Source organism: Myxocyprinus asiaticus, chromosome 1, assembly GCF_019703515.2.
Source record: "Myxocyprinus asiaticus isolate MX2 ecotype Aquarium Trade chromosome 1, UBuf_Myxa_2, whole genome shotgun sequence".
NCBI lineage: Eukaryota > Metazoa > Chordata > Actinopteri > Cypriniformes > Catostomidae > Myxocyprinus > Myxocyprinus asiaticus.
The window spans coordinates 28,969,294-28,990,536 of NC_059344.1; the positions used below are offsets into that span (position 1 = coordinate 28,969,294).

The 21,243-nt window shown below is 38.9% G+C and overlaps 1 protein-coding gene across 12 annotated transcripts in view; it reads left to right on the forward strand.

Moving 5' to 3' along the window:
• Positions 1-21,243, forward strand: part of LOC127434806 (tight junction protein ZO-1-like) — a 199,436-nt gene that overhangs the window by 171,274 nt on the left and 6,919 nt on the right. For 5 of the 12 annotated variants that reach the window (XM_051687839.1, XM_051687921.1, XM_051687981.1 and 2 more), the window contains 10 exons: positions 1,748-1,848; positions 3,188-3,541; positions 5,172-5,396; positions 8,491-9,243; positions 10,069-10,154; positions 10,557-10,760; positions 11,538-11,617; positions 11,780-12,218; positions 12,899-13,116; positions 19,267-19,410. In XM_051687839.1, the coding sequence (XP_051543799.1) occupies positions 1,748-1,848; positions 3,188-3,541; positions 5,172-5,396; positions 8,491-9,243; positions 10,069-10,154; positions 10,557-10,760; positions 11,538-11,617; positions 11,780-12,218; positions 12,899-13,116; positions 19,267-19,410 (2,604 nt within the window). The remainder of the gene's footprint in view (positions 1-1,747; positions 1,849-3,187; positions 3,542-5,171; positions 5,397-8,490; positions 9,244-10,068; positions 10,155-10,556; positions 10,761-11,537; positions 11,618-11,779; positions 12,219-12,898; positions 13,117-19,266; positions 19,411-21,243) is intronic. The other 7 variants (XM_051688136.1, XM_051688706.1, XM_051688054.1 and 4 more) reach the window with 4 other exon arrangements.

Here is a 21,243-nt window from a genome sequence, read left to right on the forward strand (position 1 = left end):
CACTCATAAAGTGACAGAGAATCCGACAGAGACACTTTATTTGAATTAATAGAAACATAAATTAGCTATGATGTTCCATGTTTTGTGCTGTGGACAGCAGGGCTGAAACGATTAGTCGACGTTATTGACAACGTCGACAATAAAAAATTGTCGACAAAAATTTTAGTTGTCGAATAGTCATTTGATCTTAACGTAACATAAGATCATATGAAACTCTGATGATTGCACACAAGAGCAGCACCGCACTTCGCACCTGACTGAGGAGAGGAAGAAAACACATCTCACAGTCCAGACGCACTCTAAACTTTCCAAACAGCTTCAGGTGATGTAGATCGCAAAGTGCGAGGGAATTATAATGCAAAAATACAAAATAAGTAAATACAGAAGCACTCTCATTGTGGAATAAACAGAGCCGGAGCTGACGCTCAGCTTAAGCAAAACTTGCGTGTCAAGCATCTTTAAAGGAAACACCCAGGCGTTACATCTTTAATGCAGTTCTATTTAATGCATTATAGCCTTACTAAAGTTAAAATAATAAGGAAACTGGCATTTGTCTGTGCGGTCAGTGCCTCTTCTATGAGTTGCTTGAAGTGTCCCGATCTAAGGGGGAGAGATTGAAACTGCACCCGGCTGAGGCACACTCTGTTGCGGGGACGCTCATCCCTCGAGTGCGCGCGCTTAATGCAGCTAGATTATAACGCGATGGCTCACGACTTATTGAATCATAATATATGTCACTGTGCATTTCTTATCGTGAAGAAAACTGGCAATATACAGCCTTATTAGTAAGAGAGAGTTTGTTTTTTTGTGAGTTAAAGATGGATTGATGTGAACAGAAAGGTGAGAGAGGGTAGTCTTCGCCCCATTATACACTGCAACAAAATACGTTTTTTTATTTGTTTTTGTTTTGGCTTGTTTTCCAATACAAATATCTAAAACACCTTTTAAACAATGTACATTTACTTTAGCAGCTATAATGCAGAAGAATTGTTTTTTTTTTTTTATTTATCTGACAATGTTGAATATAACATTAAAAATACAAATATTTTAAAATATCTAAAAATCCTTTAAAAAAAGATGCATTCCCCTGAGAAGCAGCATAAAAGATATTTAGACTTGCTTTTAGAGAATATATCTTGAATATAAGTATATTTTGTCTTTACTGCACTCGCAGAAGTATAACCAAGTGAAAAAATACACATATACAAAATACACTTATATTTAAGATACATTCTCTTAAAGCAAGTCTAAATATCTTATATGTTGCTTCTCAAGTAAATGTATGTGGTTTTAAGGATTTTTAGACCATTTTAAATGGAAAAAAGACAAATACACTTGATAACAATAGGATTTTTTTTGTAGTGAAATCTTTACTGAATTAAACTTAATAAAAAGTATTTTTCCCTTTAATTCAGTGAATATCATTTAGAGGTATTTTTAAAAGATGATTTTATTGTTAGCAAGCACATTTAATACAACCTTTTAATTCAGGGCACAAGCTGAATAGTCGGTTAAGAGCTAATGATTAATCGTTGCAATAATCTCCCGAATAATCGTTCTAATAATCTGTAGATTAGTAGATTATCAAAATAATTGTTAGTTGCAGCCCTAGTGGACAGTAGGGAATGGTGAGGTTGCTAAATGAACACAAATCTTTTCGAAAAGTTTTGAGCACATTGTTGTCTTTGCTGTAAAAATACTCATTCATGGGATTTGATCGTCTCCATTTCCTGTCACTGTCCTGTAGCCACCATTAATATGAACAACATGAATGATGGATGGTACGGCGCATTGAAGGAGACCATTCAACAGCAGCAGAATCAGCTCGTATGGGTCTCAGAGGGCAAGGTGAGTTTCACTGAGTTTCACTAAGGTCGATTGACCTCAACTTGTATTGAACCCGGAACATTCCTTTAAGGTGGGAGTCTGCATTGTCTGGATGAAGGTATCACAATTAATTTACATGCTCTGCAAGAATGCACCATGAAACCCATTGAAATATAACATATATACTGTGTGAGATATACAGTATAACGCTATGTACATAATTAAAGGAATACTGCGGGTTCAGTACAAATTAAGCTCAATTTACAGCATTTGTGGCATAATGTTGATTACCACAAACAATAATTTAGAATCATCCCTCCTTTTCTATAAAAAAGTGAAAATCGAGTTATGGTGAGGCACTTACAATGGAAGTGAATGGGGGCCAATTTTTGGAGGTTTTAAAAGCAAAAATGTAAAGCTTACAATTTTATAAAAGCACATATTAATTCCTCCATTAAATCTCTATGTATTATTTGAGTTGTAAAGTTGTTTAAATCATCATTTTTACAGTCATCTAAGGGTTTGTTGACATTACATCGTCATGGCAACAAATTTGTAAAAGTTGCTATAATTTTACACAGAAAAGGTTAGTAAGTGATTTTATCACACTAAAATCATTTTAACATGCATATTTTTCATACCTTGTGGCTATACTTTTGAAACAGTGAGTATTTTAATATTCAAAAATTGGCCTCATTCACTTCTATTGTAAGTGCCTCAAAAGTTTTTTATTTTTTTAAATTTTTTTTGGTAATCAATATAATGCCACAAATGCTATTGATTAAGCTTAACTTGTATTGAATACGGAATATTCCTTTAAGGTAAGAAATTAAATAATAGGATCATACCTGAAACTGCTATGACAATGGGCATTCTGAGCAGTTTCCGGGAGTGTTCTCTTCTTATTAATTTAATTTCCTTTTTGATGGTATGGGATGCCAGCAACTGTTATTTTACTCAGAAAGTTGGCAAAAATGTCTAAATCCATAGTGAAGTTGAACCAAGTAGCGCAACAAGAAATTAAGCTTTAGTTACAGTATTCAGCAAAGGTCAGAATAAATGAGGACAAGAGTTGTGAAAAAAATACCAAACTGTCAGCACAGACCTTCCAATCCGAGCAGGATTAGATTTCACAGAGGAAACAGTAGGTAATTTGCTCTGTTATTTTTGGTTGTGCAAAAAAAAAAAGAAAAACAGACATGTTTGGTTTGGACGGTATTGAAATCACAAATTTAGTTAACCTCTTCAGGGTAAACTAGTCCCATCCAAATTAGGCTTTTGTTCACCTACTAATCTCTCTCTGCGTGTATTTGTCTTCCTCTCTCCCGCTTTTCCTCCTGTCCTCTATCTATCTCTTCAGGCGGACGGCACTCCTGACGATGATCTGGACCTTCATGATGACCGTCTGTCCTACTTGTCCGCCCCTGGCAGTGAGTACAGTATGTACAGCACGGACAGCCGCCACACGTCTGACTATGAGGACACGGATACGGAGGGTGGCGCCTATACAGACCAGGAACTAGACGAGACCCTCAATGATGAGCTGGGACTGCCCAGCGAGCCCGCCATCACACGCTCCTCAGAGCCCGTTCGGGAGGATCTGCCCGTCATTCAGGATCCTCCTGGATATGGAAACTACCAGCAGCCCCTGCTGCAGCCCGAGCCGATGAACCGCATCGACCCTGCAGGGTTCAAGGCCCCTGCACCTCAGCAGGTAGCGTTTCTGCGAGCTGTACGCCTTCCCTGTTGTCTGGAGGCCGTGGTGTGCGTTAGAAAAGTGTTCTAGCACCGCTAATGAAGGAGGAGTGCTTTAAAACCGTATTTTTGCAGTACTAGAGAAGTGACAATGACCAAGTATTTATTGCTGCCACGTATCTATCTTATGTATTTGTGAGTGTGTAGTGAATGTGTGAAAGTGCGTCTGTGAGTGTGAACAAATATAGTATGGCTTGGCTGTTATACTCTAAGTAGATAATGTGACTCTTATCTCAGTATGATACAGTACGTATGATTTACGTGGAGATGAAAGTGAAGATATTGTATGTTTTAAGTATGTGTAATAATTGCCCATCCTTGTGGTGTAGCTGCCCCCTCATATCATGCAAAATGATGTCATTACCAGAAAGTACTATGTGCATGATGGAATTACAGTGTTAAATATATTGCTGTAAATGTATTTATCTATATGGCTCAAGTGGCCACCATTATATACAAAGTGTCTTAGACCTTGTGTTACAAGAGAGCCAAAACGTTGTACTGTACTGTAGAATTAAACTGGCATCAGATGACCTTAAAAACAGAACCTTGTCCAGTTGCAAATTATTACATGACATGGTTCCCAGAATCACCCTATGGCCTTAATTTTGTATATTTACGGAATGTTCTGGGTTCAGTGCAAGTAAAGCTCAGTCGATAGTATTTGTGGCACAATGGAAGTACACAGGCCCAGGCAATAAACATTAAAATTATTTTAAATGTTTAGCCACAAGACTTCAACATTATACTAGGTGGAATGAGACTATTGTGATGCGCATTCTGAACGCAGAATGACATGCTTCAATGCAACCAAAGCACTTGGGAGTCTCTGGGTGATTCTCGCTGCACATTCAAAAGCGCAGAGCTGCAAGATAAGGATGCAGGTTCACATCTAGTTCACAAGATTAAGCGTTTTATTTAAGCAGTATCGGACAGAATCCACAAAATACATTTTAATCTCTCAAAGCACCGCACAAATATGGGAACATTACATACAGGAGAGGATTTAACATCCAACAGTGTGATGGTCTTGAAATGTATTGTTGATGTAGCGCAATGATGGCTGAAACAGCAGCGGTGCATAAATGGACTAAACTTAAAGCATTACAGAGACGAAACGTCTTGCGGAAGAATTTACTGTGCTACTATTATTCATTTTTCAGCACAGCAAGCTATAATCACGCAAAAAGGCTCTCCAAGAAGTTGCGTCTCTCAATTAATTTGAGAATGGTGTCTTCCATTAAAAGCACCACCACTAACTATATTAATGTTAGTATTCGATCACGCTAATTGATCAAACAGTTGCTGGATGACTAGTTGACCACCGTGGCACATTCCTAATTACTGTAATCACAGTTTTTGCTTCTTTTTCTTTAACTGAGGGACAAGTCAAAATTATTTTCTGCTGTAATCGATATTAGGCCACAAATGCTGTCAATAGAGCTTAACTTGTATTAAACCGGAACATTCCTTTAACATACTATAGCAGTACTGGTGTCAGATCTGAGAGAGGACAAGCATGAAGCTGAGCTGAAGTGCAGTGGTGAGGTTTGACCACATGTATTAAACATTTCTGAACACCTTCACAGAAAGCAGAGGCATCTCTTCCCCTGCAGCCTGAGCCGCTGGCAGAGACAGCTCCCCCTGCTGTTCATGTAAATGTAGGGGCTCTGAGTGCCAAGGATGTCCCGGTCACCCTCTCTCAGGGGGATTTCAGCCCAGAGGCTGGCTCTCTCTTCCCACCTGCCCCTGAGCTAGCTCAGCCCCCGTCTCCCGACCCCAACCAATCTGGACAGCCCGGGTCGGAGTCCAAGGTACCTCACCAGCCACCTGCTCTGGACTGAAACCGGCCCAGTTTAACGGCCAAGCCCGGTGCCCTCTTACCGCCGTCTGCCCTGCCTGTGTGCTGCAGTGCTTTCCTTTAGCTCCTGCATGTGTGCTGTGTGCTTGATGAAAGAGAGTGTCTATTCTATGTGTGTGTGTGTGTGTGTGTGTGTGTGTGCGTGTGTGTGTCCATTACAGCATTCATAAACAACAGTGGGTATGACCCAGGCCTGCTATATCAAATCATACTGTAGTTCAAGAACCAGCAGGCCAGCCCAGGTCCCCACTGTTGCCTTCGTACTTTTGCATGACATGTCTGGGTTTATTTACTTCAGTTTTTTTTGCTTGAAGTAGAGTTAGTGATATTAGTGATGCAATGAATGCAAAAAACTAATTAATACAGTCTTTATTTACAGGGTTCCCACTAGAGCTGTTAACAGGGTCGAGAAATTTAATTCACAGAAATATGACCAAAATTTAAATTATATTTCAATTTTGAAGACATTATTTCAGGTAGGGGGATAAATCTACAAGACTGATTTTAAAATCGACTTTGACTCCTACGTCCACAAGAGGGCACAATAAATCAATATAAACCAATATATCTGGCTGTTAACAAATTTGCATAAAATGAAGTCAGCTGATTTAGCCTGTCCATATTCTCATATATTAAGTACAAATTTAAAATAAGAAAAGAAAAGCTTCAATAGACAGTTCTGTCTTAACTTATTGTTGCACAGTAGTCTATACCGGGGCTATAGTACTACCACAGGCTCATTTCACTTCATAAAACCACAGTGGTACCCCAGTGTTTTTTAATAAATACAGTTGTATGTACGTACCTAATGATAATGCAGCGTGATGCTGATAAGAGAGCAGGGCATAGCCAAGACACAACCACCAAAGACCTCCACCTCTGGGGCCGTTCACTCCGAACGCACCCGTCTTTTTTATGTAAGCATGCGCTAGACGGACGAGTGTGACCACCTCGCCGTGTCTCTAATTTTCAGCATCTCGTGTAGTAACAATTCTTTTTTTCAGGCGGTGTGTCACTTTAAAGGAAATTCAACCTTTAAAATGCATCTTGAGACACATGCATTCTGTTTTACACTGCCTGGCCAAAAAAAAAAGTCGCTGTTTGGATTTAAATAATGATTATGATCTGTGGTTGCTTCAGTTGGTCAGGTCTAGGCTCAGCAATGTTATGCGACAATAAAAAGAAGTCAGCTGAGTATCTGAATGTGCGAATGACCAGGTTATCCCATCAGTTGATTTTTTCTTCCTTGACAGCACAGGCATATTCCAGGATGACAATGCCAGGATTCATTGGGCTCAAATTGTGAGTGGTTCAGGGAGCATGAGGAATCATTTTCACACATGAATTGGCCACCACAGAGTCCTGACATTAACCCCACTGAAAGTCTTTGGGATGTGCTGGAGAAGACTTTACGGAGTGGTTCGTCTCTCCCGTCATCAATACAAGATCTCGGCCAAAAATGAATGCAACTCTGGATGGAAATAATTTTGTGACATTGCATAAGGTTGTCGAAACAATGCCATGACAAATGTACGCTATAATCAAAGATAAAGGCGGTATTGACGACGGGAGAGTTGAACCACCCTGTAAAGTCTTCTCCAACACATCCCAGAGACTTTCAGTGGGGTTAAAGTCAGGACTCTGTGGTGGCCAATTCATGTGTGAAAATAATTCCTCATGCTCCCTGAACCTCTCTTTCACAATTTGATCCTGATGAATCTTGGCATTGTCGTCCTGGAATATGCCCCTGCTGTCAGGGAAGAAAAAATCCATTGATGGGATAACCTGGTCATTCAGCACATTCAGGTAGTCAGCTGACTTCATTTTATTGCTGCATAACATTGCTGAGCCTAGACCTGACCAGTTGAAGCAACCCCAGATCATAAACATATTAATCCAAACAGCGACTTTTTTTTGGCCAGGCAGTGTATTTTTTGCACTTCGTCTGCTTTAGCCCAATAATGTAAGTCATCATCAGTGCTTGGCACACATCCAAATTTTGAATGCTCATTTTAGCTTTGAATGTGCTCCTCCCCTTAAATTCAATGAATATTTGAATGTCAAATTTTAATTTGACAGCCTTAGTTCCCATGGTCATGGAATACCTGGAGATATCAGGGAATTTTTAATCTGTGTTGTCCAGGCCTGGAAAATTGATGGAATTTATTAAAATCCTAAAAGTCATGGACATTTCTGTAGAGAACATAAATTTCACTAGTTATGCTCTGCTCTTAAATATTCGGCTAGATATTTCTCTTGTGTAGAGCTTATGTAGAGTTACATTTGCTCGCGGACCATGGTGATGATCATTATTTTGAAATTAATCTTCATACTGGTTTACAAATTAGGCTTAATGATTCATTTGCAGATGGGTATGAAACAAAAGGATTTTAAAAAATCCTTATTATACTGTATGTGTATCATTAAGTAATCACAAATGAATGGAAAGGTCATGGAAATTCGTTGGTCAAACAGTGTGGGAACCCTGTATGTACCTTCATTTTTCCCCCCTCCTTTCTTACTTTGAAACGTAGCCTTGCTGTTCACAACAAGTGACTCAACATTTGTTAGAGGTGTGGTGCTGTGCAGACATATCACAGCCTGGAATATTATTATTATTATTTAAAGGCTACTTCTCAAAATATGTTTTAGTTTTTGAAGCAAAATGTTGCCTGAACAGTATTGTTTTTAGTACAGTGGGACTTTTCGTTCTGGTTGATTTTATCCCAGTGTTTTTGCAACTTTGGTGTAATGAGTTCAAATCTCTCTCCTAAAAATCTAGACTGTTTGTGTGATGGCTGCCTCCATTTTGACCTGTTCAATAACTGCCCACTCTGAGTCTTCCTCTATTGCAGGTCTTTCTGCTGACTCAATGCTTCAGTCTTCAACTATTAATCCGAATATTAATCACCGCTGGTTTCTGCCATCTCGTTCAATTCAGTTGATTGCTGTGATATAGAGTTTTGTTTCTTTGTACTGTTTTTAGTACAAAGAAACTAGTTTAGTTTAATTAATTAGTAATTATGCCCCTTTTGCTTAATCGACAGATGCACAAGAAGGAGATCTACCGTAGCAGTGAGCCAGTAAACCCTAGTCCTATGCAGCCCAACTACAACTCCCAGCAGCCCCTTTACCAGGAAGAAAAGCCATATGTAGATTACGACCACCAGCCGTACCACTATGATGGGGGCTACATGGAACCAAAGGCCCGTAACTTTGATCCTCACCTACATTTTGATAGCCGTGCGCCTCCGTATGAAGAGCAGTGGGCCCCGTACGACCACCAGCCCATTCCCCAGCATCCCTCTGGATATGACCCTCGTTTGCCCTATGAGGATGGTCCGAACCGCATCTACGGTCAGCGACATGACACTGGATACAACACGGGCCGACCACGTTATGGCAAACCCAGTACCGGACCGATTCGACATGATGAACCACCCCCTCCTGCAACAGGAGGATATGAAGCACGCCCTCCGTATGACCAGGAGTCACTCCATCGTACTCGAGCTACTTCCCGCTCCCCTGATCCCCCCAAACAATACTATGACCCCTCTCAGAGGCCTTCCTACAATCAAGCACCACAGAGGAGTTATATGAACTCTGAGGCCTCTGTGGCCCCTCCCAAACCCGAGTCCATCTCAGAGCCAGCAGAGCCTGCACTTCCACCTCCTCCAGCGGAGGCTGAGGAAGACCCAGTCATGAAGCACCAGTCTGTGCTGACGAGGGTGAAGATGTTTGAGAACAAGCGATCTGTGTCTGTGGACAGGGCAAGAGAGTCTGCAGACTCTGGCCTTCGGGTTAGTTGACACAGTCTGTAGAATAGTTCACCCAAAAATGAAAATGATCTCATAATTTACTCACCGTCATGTCGTTCCAAACCCATATGACTGTCTTTTTTTATGCAAAACATTAAAAGAGATGTTTTAATGAACATCACAACATCTCCTTTCTATACAATGTCAGTAGAAAGGGCTTGAAAACGACCCAAAGTAGTCTCATAAAAGTAGTCCATGCGATGGCATTAAAGGGACAGTTCACCCAAAAATAAAAATTCTCACATCATTTACATCTTAGATGTGTATGACTTTCTTTCTTTCTTCAGCAGAACACAAATTAAGATTTTTAGAAAAATATCTGCAATTTTTGGAGCTGCAAAGTTCTGGTCACCATTCCCTTGCATTGTATGGACCTACAGAGCTGAGATATTCTTCTAAAAATCTTCATTAGTGTTCTGCTGAAGAAAGAAAGTCATACACATCTGTGATGGCATGAGGGTGAGTAAATGATGAGAGAAAATTAATTTTTGGGTGAACTATCCCTTTAAACAATGCACAAGGCATTTTGAATACTTTTATGATACTTTTTTTAAGCTTTAAAGTGAGTCACTATCCACTGCCATTGTATTGAAAATACAGGCTGTGATATACATTTAAAAGTCTCCTTTTGTGTTCCTCATAAGAAAAAGTCATACAGTTTTGGAACGACATAAGGGTTAGGAAATTATGACAGAGTTGTCATGTTTGGGAGAACTTTTCTTTTAATAAACATTGCAGCACTTTTAACTTAAACAACCCCTGCCGTGAACTCAAAATCGAGTAAATTAATCTCTCTTTCTCCCATAGCCAGTGGACATGGTGCCTAAACCTGGAGCTGCCTCTGTGCCCAAAGCCAGCTCCTTAAATAACCTGGACCAAGAAAAAGCCTTTGGGTAATGAGCTAGCTCATAAAGTACACATAAATTAATTTGCAGCAATTGACGTACCGTATTATTTGTGTCTGTCTAAAGAGCAGTCCTTCAAGCCCTGTCATATAGTCTATAAAATATATGGAGCTAATTTAAATCTCAATGGCACAGGCCAAAGGAATGAAGTTAGTTGTAGATCTCCATCTAGTGGTGAAATAATGAAATATCAGGCTTTCTGATTTTTGCCACTCTATACGTCATTGGCATTTTGGTGATACACAAACTTAATGTATGGATACTGACTCTGTGTGTCTATAAGTCGAAGTGAGCTCAGAAATGTTTGCATTTGTGTACACTTTCACCAATTTACCAGTGTTAAAGCTATAAAATAAAAATAAAATAACATCTGCTCCTTTCCTCTCTCAGATCTCCAGAGCCACAGCAGCCTCAGCCTAAAGCAGTGGATGATATAATTCGCTCTAACGACAATGATCCTGATGAGGATGAGGAGTACTACAGGAAACAGCTCTCATACTTTGACCGTCGCAGCTTTGACAGCAAACCCGCCACACAGCTGACGCCTGCAGTCAAGCCAGCACAACCCCAGACCCAACCAGGCTACTATCCCAGGTACATGCTCAAGTCAATACCTTAACATACTTCATGCAAATGGTATTTACATACCCAAATATGAATATGTTCCTTGGCGTTAATTCACTTTATATGTTTTCATTTAGTGTGCAGTTGTTTATTGGTGTTTGTATACTAGAGGTTCACCAAATCTTAAGAACTATATTTGTGTCTCGCAGATATATAAATATGTTTGTGAATGTCTTGCAAATATGTTTATGTCTTGCATGTAAATTTGCATGTTATTATCATATAAATCAGTGGTTCTTCGACTTTTCACCCCAGGGCAGTATTTTACCACCAAATATTGAAATTGCCTATGTTTCTGCCATACAGGCTTTTTTACACTGTAACCTAAAACTCCTACTTCATTTTCAAAGTGTCTGAACATCTTTAGAATTGAATTAAATATATATATCAACTATTTTAAAATTGTAATCTAAAAAAAAAAAAACCCCGATTATTAGCGTTAATAAAAATTTTTTTTATTTTTTTTATAAAGAATAAGTTACATTTGCATTCTGGGGTTAAATCATTTTAAGTCATCTTAAGGCCTTCTTTTATATATATATATGAATGTATACCACTAATGTATATGAAATCAGAATTTTGTTATGTCAGCTAAACATTTCTCAGGATTGGTAATATTAATGTAATATAATTATAGCTAATATCATAGCTATAAATGTGATTGAAGGATATATAGCTCTGTTAAGTTTAAATCAGTTGAGAATTTGTTCTCATGTGTGAATTTGTCTGTTTGTATATCTGCCACAGGGCAGAGTCCGTAGAGAAAATCAACCATGTTCCTCCAGTAAACCCAGCTGTCCCACCCCCAACCCTACCCAAACCTGCAGGTAAGTAATTAATGGAAGTTGACTTATTGTATATGCCCTGACCTCAATTGAATGTATTGATTTAAAGAGACTTCCATATTTGCGCTCTTCCTGAGACACATACTGTCAAATGCCTGCACAAGCTTGTTCATGTACTCTTCTTCCTCTCTTGCACATAAACAGTGATGCCAACGCTCGACCCGCACGGGTCTCCCAAAGTGAAGCCTCACAGTCATGAAGACACAGTCCAGAGTAACTACCTGCCTCAGAAAAGCTTCCCAGAGAAATCTCCTGTGAATGGAACAGGTGAACCTCCAAAGCCCAACAGCACTCCTGTCACGTCCAGCTACAACCGATTTGTGACCAAGCCATACACAACCTCTGCAAGGCCCTTTGAGCGCAAGTTTGACAGCCCCAAGTTCAACCACAACCTCCTGCCTAATGACTCGCAAAATAAGACGGATAATGTTAAAGCTCCCATCAGCAACACAGTCAAACTACCGAGCTCATCCCAGCCGACGGACCATGACAGCGGCCTAGATACATTCACTCGCACCATGGAACAGAAACCCAAATACCAGCAGAACAACATCAGTGCCGTGCCCAAGGCAATACCTGTAAGGTAAAGTAGAACCAATAGAAGCTCCATAGTTCTGCATGCTTGCTTTTTGCTTGGTAAGTAGGCATTTCATTTGTGCTATAGGTTTTATATCTAAAGAAGATTGTTTTCTAAAATGAATGATGAGCTAGACTTGCACTTCCTGAAGGAATTACAAGTGCTTGCAAGTAAGCAAAATCATGCGCCATCTTTTCAGGTGGCTGCGCACAACAGTCAACACATAGTCACTGTGCAGTGTAATGGTGGCTGTAAGGAAAACCAGGCCAGTCGCAATTCAGTCTGCAGATATTACAATAACATCATTGCTACCAATTACATTTAAATGCAAAACAATCTCTCAGTAGAGATTTTCAAACTTTAATCTTACATTTCTTAAAAGTATAAAGGTTATATATAAAAAAAGAAAACTAACAGAAATGGTACTCCTAAGATTGAATATTATTTATAAAATGTATGAAAATAGCCAAATAAACAAAATAGAAATTGATGTCTTTGTAATCAGTAGAACTAGATATTTGCTAGATAACTTTTGCAGGAAAAAAATCCCCCCAAAAAATGGGAGTAAACAGAAAAAGAATGTCCAGGACAGACAGGTGAATTTAAAACATTTCAGATCATAAGAGTGGAGAGCACATAAAGAAGAAAACACCTGTCAAAACATCTATTTTTCTTTGTGTTTCCAGCCCAACTGCTTTGGAGGACGATGATGATGATGAAAGCCACACCGTGGTGGCTACAGCTCGGGGCATCTTTAACTGTAATGGCGGGGTCCTGAGCTCCATTGAGACGGGAGTGAGCATCATTATCCCACAGGGAGCCATTCCTGATGGTGTGGAGCAAGAGATTTACTTCAAAGTGTGTCGGGATAACAGCATCCTGCCACCTCTGGACAAAGAGAAAGGTCAGTCATGCATGTTTGAACTATAAGTGTTAGAAGAGTCAGTAGCACTTTACAATAAGGTTCCATTTGTTAACATTAGTAAATGCATTAGGTATCATGAACTAACAATGAACAAGATATTTCTTACAGTATTTATTAATCTTAGTTAATGTTAATTTTTAAAAATAGAATTGTTCATTGTAAGTTCATGTTAGTTCATAATGTATTAAGTAATGTTAGCATGTGTAACTTGTAATTTAAAAAAGGTTTATTTTACAGTGTCCCTGTTACAGTGTAATTACCCAAGTAAATACAGAGTACTAAATGTAATAAGATGAAACAACAACTTACTTAATATGTAATTAAGTTATTGAACACCATGTACTTACACATTGTAATTATGTTTAAGTAATAGACAAGTATTATTACATATGATTAACAGGCCAGTCTTGTTACATACCTTTTTGTGTAATAGGAAGATCTTGTTACATAAGTGAAACAGACAAATATTGTTTCATGTAATAGTTTCATAATTACATAAAAATTGCACAATATTACATAGTATTAATCACTGTAAAATAAAGTGTACTGTACTTACGTCTACTTCATGTGTAACTACATACCTTAACAAGCTGTGCTTAAGTTTCAATTAACTCACAAGCACATAGCTGAATACATGTAATAGCTTCATAATTACATTAAGATTACACAACACTGGACGCCATGCGAGGATTGGACGTGTGAAAGGCGAGCTCTGCTTTGCTAGTTTGAACACCTTTAATGATACAAAGTGGTGAGATTCGATACACTCTGTTTCATAACTGTTCTAGGAGGACAATATGTCAAAGAATTCAAAATCCTCGGGCTCTAAATTAAAAGTCACTTACATGCTCAAACTGATACCCCCGAGAGGGCCGTGAACCAGGGAGTCAAATCGACTCGGGGAAGTGCGAGAAATGCGACGAGAGATGTTGAACATGTTGGCAGTGCTGACGAAGGTCGTTGCTGACTTGGAGGACCACGCTGTGATACGTCGATCAATCACTGAAATGGAGGCAAAGTTCTCTGAGATGGTTACAAGAGTGGGGGATGTCGAGAAACGGATTGATTATATGGAGTCATCAGAGAGGGAATTATCTGCTAATCCGCTAGCAACCAAGGTGGATTGGGAGAAGTCTGGGAGAAGTTGGAGGACATGGAGAACCGTAGCCGGCAGAATAACGTCTGTATTGTCAGAATTCCTGAGGCCAAAGAAGGTTGGGATATGGTGAAATTCCTGGATGGGCTCCTTCCGAATCTGCTCGACATAACAGGCCATAAGCTCGAAATCGAGCAAGCTCACAGGGTTCCCGGCACGGAGTTCCACGGAGGGATACAGGCCCTGATCAGTTCTGGCCAAATAAAGACCTTGTGTTACGCGAGGCAAGGAGTAAAGGAAGGCTTTCTTGGAAAAACCACAGCATTTCCTTGTTCCCAGACTTTTCGAATTCGACAAGAAAGAAACGTGATCTATTCAAGGAATAAAAGAAACTTTAACATCAACGGAAGGTCACTTTTGCACTGATATTCCCGGCCAAATTGAGAACAGATGCTAAGGAGGGCCGTAAAACATTCACATGCCCACATCAAGCGATGTCCTTCATAAAGTCAATGGAGTAAGTTATTTTGTGGTACTCACGTTGCAGCCGAGTGGACCGGCTCACTGATCATTCACTTGATTGTTTGAGGAAACTGAGCATTTTTTCTGTGCTGGTTCTGCCTAGCGGCTGGAAATGATTTTGCAGAGTGGCACACCTTTGGGACAGTTTTGTGGATGAATCTACACGCTCTTTGAGATTGTTCTGCCTATTGGCTGGAGTTTGTTTTATAGATTATATTTTGCTGTGTAATTCTGTCTCACAAAATTTGTATAGAAACACTGGACTTGAGCAATCCGATGGCAAAGTTGTCGCGGGGGTCCTCGTAGGCGTACATGGACTGTTTGAGTTTGGAGGGATGGACGCCAGTTGGCACTGTCGTGCATGGGGTTAATACGCACGTTTTTCTTTTTTCTCTTTGTTTTGTTCCGGGGGATGTTCGGGTTTTAATGGTCGCACCAATGTTGGAATGTGGTCTTTATAATTTTGTTTTTGACACACAATCTATTTTTTCTTATTTGTCAAAATGTCAAATGTTAATATGAGTGGATTGTCTCTCTCCACGTGGAATGTGAATGGGTTGGGTTACCCCATAAAAAGAAGGAAGGTTATTTCTCTTCTTAAGCGTAAGTAATATGATATAGTTTTTCTTCAAGAAACGCACATTTCTCTGCAGGAAGTGGAAAAATTTGGAAAGATATGGGGTGGGCATTTTTTTTTTATAGCGCTGGCTCGAGTAAGAGCAGGGGAGTCATTACATTGATAATTAAACATCTACAATTCAAATGTCTCAAACAGAGTAAAGATAAATTAGGAAGAGTCATTATTGTTTTGCTGAAATTCAGGAGCAAAGTCTTATTTTGGCTAATATTTATGCACCTAAAGTGGATAATCAGGGCTTTTTTATAGATCTTGAAGGAATGTTGGAAGTCGCTGGCACCCCTCATGATATAATATTGGGAGGAGACTTTAATCTTTTGATGGACTCAGTCCTTGATCATAGTGAAGCAAAAGTGTGCAAGCCCCCTAGAGCATCATTGACGCTTCACAGGATGTGTAAAAATCTTGGTCTTACAGATATTTGGAGACTATTGAACCCATCTGGTAGGGACTATACATTTTTTTCATCAGTCCATAAGACTTACTCTAGAATAGATATTTTTGTTGTTGATTTCTCAATTAGAAACATTTTAGTCTCAGATTATGTCCTGGTATGTTTAGAGGTGTTGCCACATATGGAGAAAAAGAAATCATATAGTTGCCGTTTTAATGTATCCCTTTTGCAAAATCCTGAATTCCAAAAAATGTTAAGACTGAAATCAATGTCTATATGGAGACCAACTGGTCCTCATTATCCTCTGTGGGTGCGGCTTGGGAGGCACTTAAGGCAGTTCTTATCATACAGTATGCCGCATTCACCAAAAAATTCCAAGCGCAAGAACTCGTGAAATTGGAAGGGAATATTTAAAGTGCTGAGGCAGAGCTGAAGTGCCGAATGTCGTCTAATGGCCTCAGGGAGTTGACCTGACTGAAATACAGATATTATACTGTTATGTCGCGGAAGGTGGAGTTTTGACTATTCAGGGCAAGACAGTCATACTTTGAGTCGGGGGACAAGGCAGGAAAACTTCTGGCTAGATATATAAAACAGAGAGAGTCTTTTTCTACCATTCCCTCAGTGAAATATTTACCTCGGCCATTGATATTAATAATGCTTTTAAAGAATTCTATCTTGATCTCTATAGTTCCACGTCCTCGTCTACTGAAGAGGATTTTAGAAGCTTTGTGGAACCATTAGAACTTCATAAACTGATGACTGAGCAAAAAAATTATCTACCCTGGAACCATTAGCAGCCACGATAAGAAAGGAGGATGATTTTCCAGGGGTGGTGGCGGGTGGCGTGGCACATAAGCTTTTGCTTTATGCAGATGATATTTTATTATTTGTCCCGACCCTACTAGATCTATGCCTTGCCTCCACAGAACTATTAATTCCTTTTCTAAATTCTCAGGATACAGAGTGAATTGGTCTAAATCCAAAGCTTTTGCTCTGACAGTGTACTGCCCTGTAACGGCACATTCCAGTGTCCCAAACAGTGCATTAAGTATTTGGGCATCTTATTCCCAGCAAATTTGTTTGATTTAGTTAAGAGTTAATTTTGACCCTTTAATAAAATGGTTTTCGAGTGATGTGGCAGGTGGTCTTCATTACATTTATCTATGATTGGGAAGGTTAATGTTATTAAAATGAATTGTATTCCAAAATTCAATTACCTGCTACAATCTCTCCTTATAGATGTCCCTCTCTCTTATTTCAAGCAATTTGATAGCATAGCAAAGTCCTTCAATTAGAATGGTAAACGTCCCATATTACATTTCAGTAAGTTACATAGGCTGATTGACAAAGGTGGGCTAGGCCTACACAAGATTTTGTTTTATTATTATGCATTCGGTCTCAGACATTTGGCTTATTGGTCGCTTCCACCTGTGAGAGCCCCTCCCTGGTTTTGTATTGAACTGGAAGTTCTTGCCCCTATTTTGCCATTGCAAAGCCTTTCTATCTAACTAATCGGAGAAGTTAAGTTACACCCCATTATCTCGCATTTGCACGCGGTATGGACAAAAGTGTCCAGAGTGTTTAATTCGGACATTTATTTTAATGTAGCTTTGATCATATGGCTGAACCCAAAATTAGGTATTAATAAGTCCCCTTTCTGCTGGTCAGAGTGGATTGTGAGGGAGGTTAATACACTATATAAGAGTGGTGTGTTGAGATCCTTTGAAAATATGGTTCAACATTTTGGGATTCCCAGGTCTCAGTTCTTTAGGTATTTACAGCTGCGCCACATGCTCTGTACTATTTGTGGGAGTAGCATACACCCCCCTAATGCAGCAGATACTCTGGGAGTGGTGATTACTGGTTTTGGAAAAGGTCATGAGGCATCAGTGTATTACTCCCTGCTAATTCAGAGTCTGGGGGATGGAGCTTCGGCTTCACTCATGAGATTATGGGAGAAAGATTTAAACTTGGTATTGGAGGAGGGAGTGTGGGCTAGGATTAAAAAAAGTTAAGTCTACATCTAGAGATGCAAGGGTGCGCCTTATGCAATTAAGATTTTACATAGATTCTATTGGACCCCTTCTAGATTGTATATGCTTGGTCTTAAAGACACACCCACCTGCTGGCGATACCTGTCAGAGGAATGGGACACAACCCATGTTTTTTGTTGGTGTGTTAAGAATTTTGGTTGAGGGTTTTGAGTTATATGTGTGACGTATTGGGCACTCAAATTTCATTTTGCCCCAGACTTTATATTTTGGCAATGGGGCAGTCATTCATATAGGGGATAAATACATAAAGAATTGGGTCCTGGCCAGTGTTATGATTGGCAGATGGTTATTCTTAGGAGATGGAAGTCAGCTGGAGCACCCTCATTTCGAGAGTGGTGCACAGAGATGGGCAGGGTAGCGTCATTTGAGGAGATGTCGTATAGGAGGCTGGGCAATCTGGGCTTATTTGATATAAAATGGGGCAGATATCTGGCCTTTTTGGAAGGCTCTTGGGGAGGGGCAGTGGAGAGGGATCTGTAGTTTTTCTAAATAATTATGACCACTGGGTCATACATTTTATATAATTTGATTCCGCATTTTCTGTTATATTTATTTAATTTGTTGAATGGAATCAATAAAAATAGTTAATAATAATAATAAAAAAAGAAGAAAGAAAAAAACAATTTACACAATATTACATAGTATCAATCACTGTAAAACAAAGTGTATCTAGACTGTACTTAAGTGTACTTTATGTGTAATTACATACATTAACAAGCAGTGCTTAACAAAATGCAACAGTTGAACAGTAAAACTAATTTCGACACAGCCTGCTAATAATAATTTATGTGGAAATCACATGTAGAAAAGGTAATAATTTTGTGATTGTATTTAACCATGCAAAGCCTGCCCAAACACCAATGTTTTGTAACAAGATTTGTCTGTTCCACGTATGTAACAAGATCTTCCTATTACACAAATAGGTATGTAACAAGACTGGCCTGTAACACATATGTAATAATACTTGTCTATTACACATACATAATTACAATGTGTAAGTACATGCTGTTCCATAACTTTATTACATATTAAGTACATGTTGTTGTTTCATGTTATTATATTCTTTAGTACTCTGTACTTACTCGGGTAATTACACAGTAACAGGGACGCTGTAAAATAAAGTGTTACCAAAAAAGTGTTAGTATATGTTGCAGTTAACATTAACAAAGATTAATATGTGGTGTAAAATGATTGTTCATTGTAAGTTCATTTTAATTAATGTCATTAACTAATGGTAACAAACGTAACCTTATTTTAAAGTGTTATTGAAGAATTGTTTTTTTTTCATAGCTATGTGAAAGTTTCTCTTCCCTAAATTCATAGCTTAAGGTATAACTTTGTCTTTGCAATTGCTATAGATAGGGTTTGCAGAGAAATGTATTACAAGTAACTTGTGCTAATGATCAATGTTTTTTACGTGCAGGTGAAACTCTGCTGAGTCCTCTGGTGATGTGTGGTCCTCATGGTCTGAAGTTCCTGAAGCCAGTGGAGCTCCGCCTACCTCACTGTGCGTCTATGACCCCTGATGGTTGGTCTTTTGCTCTAAAATCCTCCGACTCCTCGTCGGGTACGCTGTCCTCTCTCTGTCCTTTTTGGGGTCGTTTGGGATGGCTTTCTAAAAACTTTTGTTGTGGGCCTTTCTCTCTCAGAGACTTTTTTCATTATGCATCATCTTATTCACATATTTATACAGCCAATCATTTATTTATTTATTTATTTTCAGTCACTCACTCACTCACTCGCACTAGCTCACTGCCTTCTCATTTATTTATGTGGTTCCCATAATAGATCATGACAAGCTTTTAAATTGAAACAGTGCATTACTATGGATCCTATCACTCCAAATGCAAAAATTCTCCCTGAAACATTTGTATTTGTTGTGTAGGTGTTTTTTTCTTTGCTCAGCAAAAATAGATAGATAGATAGATGAGAAGACCAATAAGATACATGCTTTTCAGCTGTGTCTGGAGCTGGCATTCCAGTTAGACATGGAGCTGTTGAAATCATTGGACAAACAAGCAAAGAGAAAGAAATGATGATGGCAACCGTTTGCTGACTAAATGGGAATGTATTTAATATATAGTGTATTTAATATATATTTGGACACTTAATTTCATTGCGCAAGATGACAAAATATCAAGTAAAGTGGTATTTATTTAAAGAAATATCAAATTTTTCAAGTAAAACATTTCTGAAAAAGAGGTTTGTTAGATTTCAAATTGTTCAAAATTAAGACAAAAAGAATTTGGACACTTTCTGGGTATTAGACTTTGTGGAACATGGGACACCTGTATAAAATGCCTTTATAAATCCACAAAAAATCACCTTGACACCAGTTGCTTTAAAGTACTTGCAAAAATGGCTAAGAAAACTATTGGCACTATTTTTATTTTCTGCAGAGATACAGCTTGGTTTGATAATTTATCCATGCAATGAAATTCATATATTACAACCTTATAAGTGTGACTAATTTTCCAAATAGTTTTTTGGTGCCACTGTATTCTATACCAATGTAGAAGTAGCTGTTTATTACAGTAGATGAAAATTTGTGTTATTGATTTGAATTTATTTGATGCAAATTTCACCGGTTGAATTTCGTGGGCAATTTGCATCAGTTGGTTGCAATGTAAAGATGCTTAACGTGCTCTCTTAAACATGACTGCCTGCTGCATTAGTCATGTTAAGTCACTGTATCCGTCAATGATTTCCACCTTCCGGTTAGTTCAATAATCTTAGAATCTGTAAATTAGCATTATGAATTTTTTTTTTTTCATCTTCAATTCAGTCATGCGATTTCATTAATTGGTCAAGGCAGTTTCACTGTTTTTAATCATCATTCACTCATGTTGTTTTTTGTGCTTTAAACTTTCTCACACAGCCACCCAAATGTCTAAATGTTCAGAGATGCAGTAATTGCCTTTCCTCCACTAATTGAGCTTCTTTATTTACCACAACTTTCTCTGACCTGAGAGTAGCAGCAAAAGTTTGTCCCTGGGTCTTCAATTCTCTCTCTTTTTCCATTCATTCATCTCTGTATAACTCTAACTGGTAGAGCAGGCACCACCCTGGAGTAGCCTTTTATTAACCTCTTGTTTTGAATGTTCAGCGGAGAGGTGAGCCTGCAGCCTTGTGCTCTCCTTCCTCATTGCAAAAGGATTACAGACCCTTGCCTCTAATCTGCATTTTGTAAAACAAGGCCATTCTTCACCTATAGCTCGAGGCTAATTGCCGCACACTAATGGAAAATAGGAGAGTTTACCAAACTGTAGTATTACACAGAGGTTGTTCTGATAGAGCTTACATATCCCTTTTCCACCGTCATGGTTCAGGGGTGGGTTCCTGGGCCAGTGCGAATTCTCGAACTGTTCTGCTCAAAGGGAGCAAGATTGTACAGCTGTTG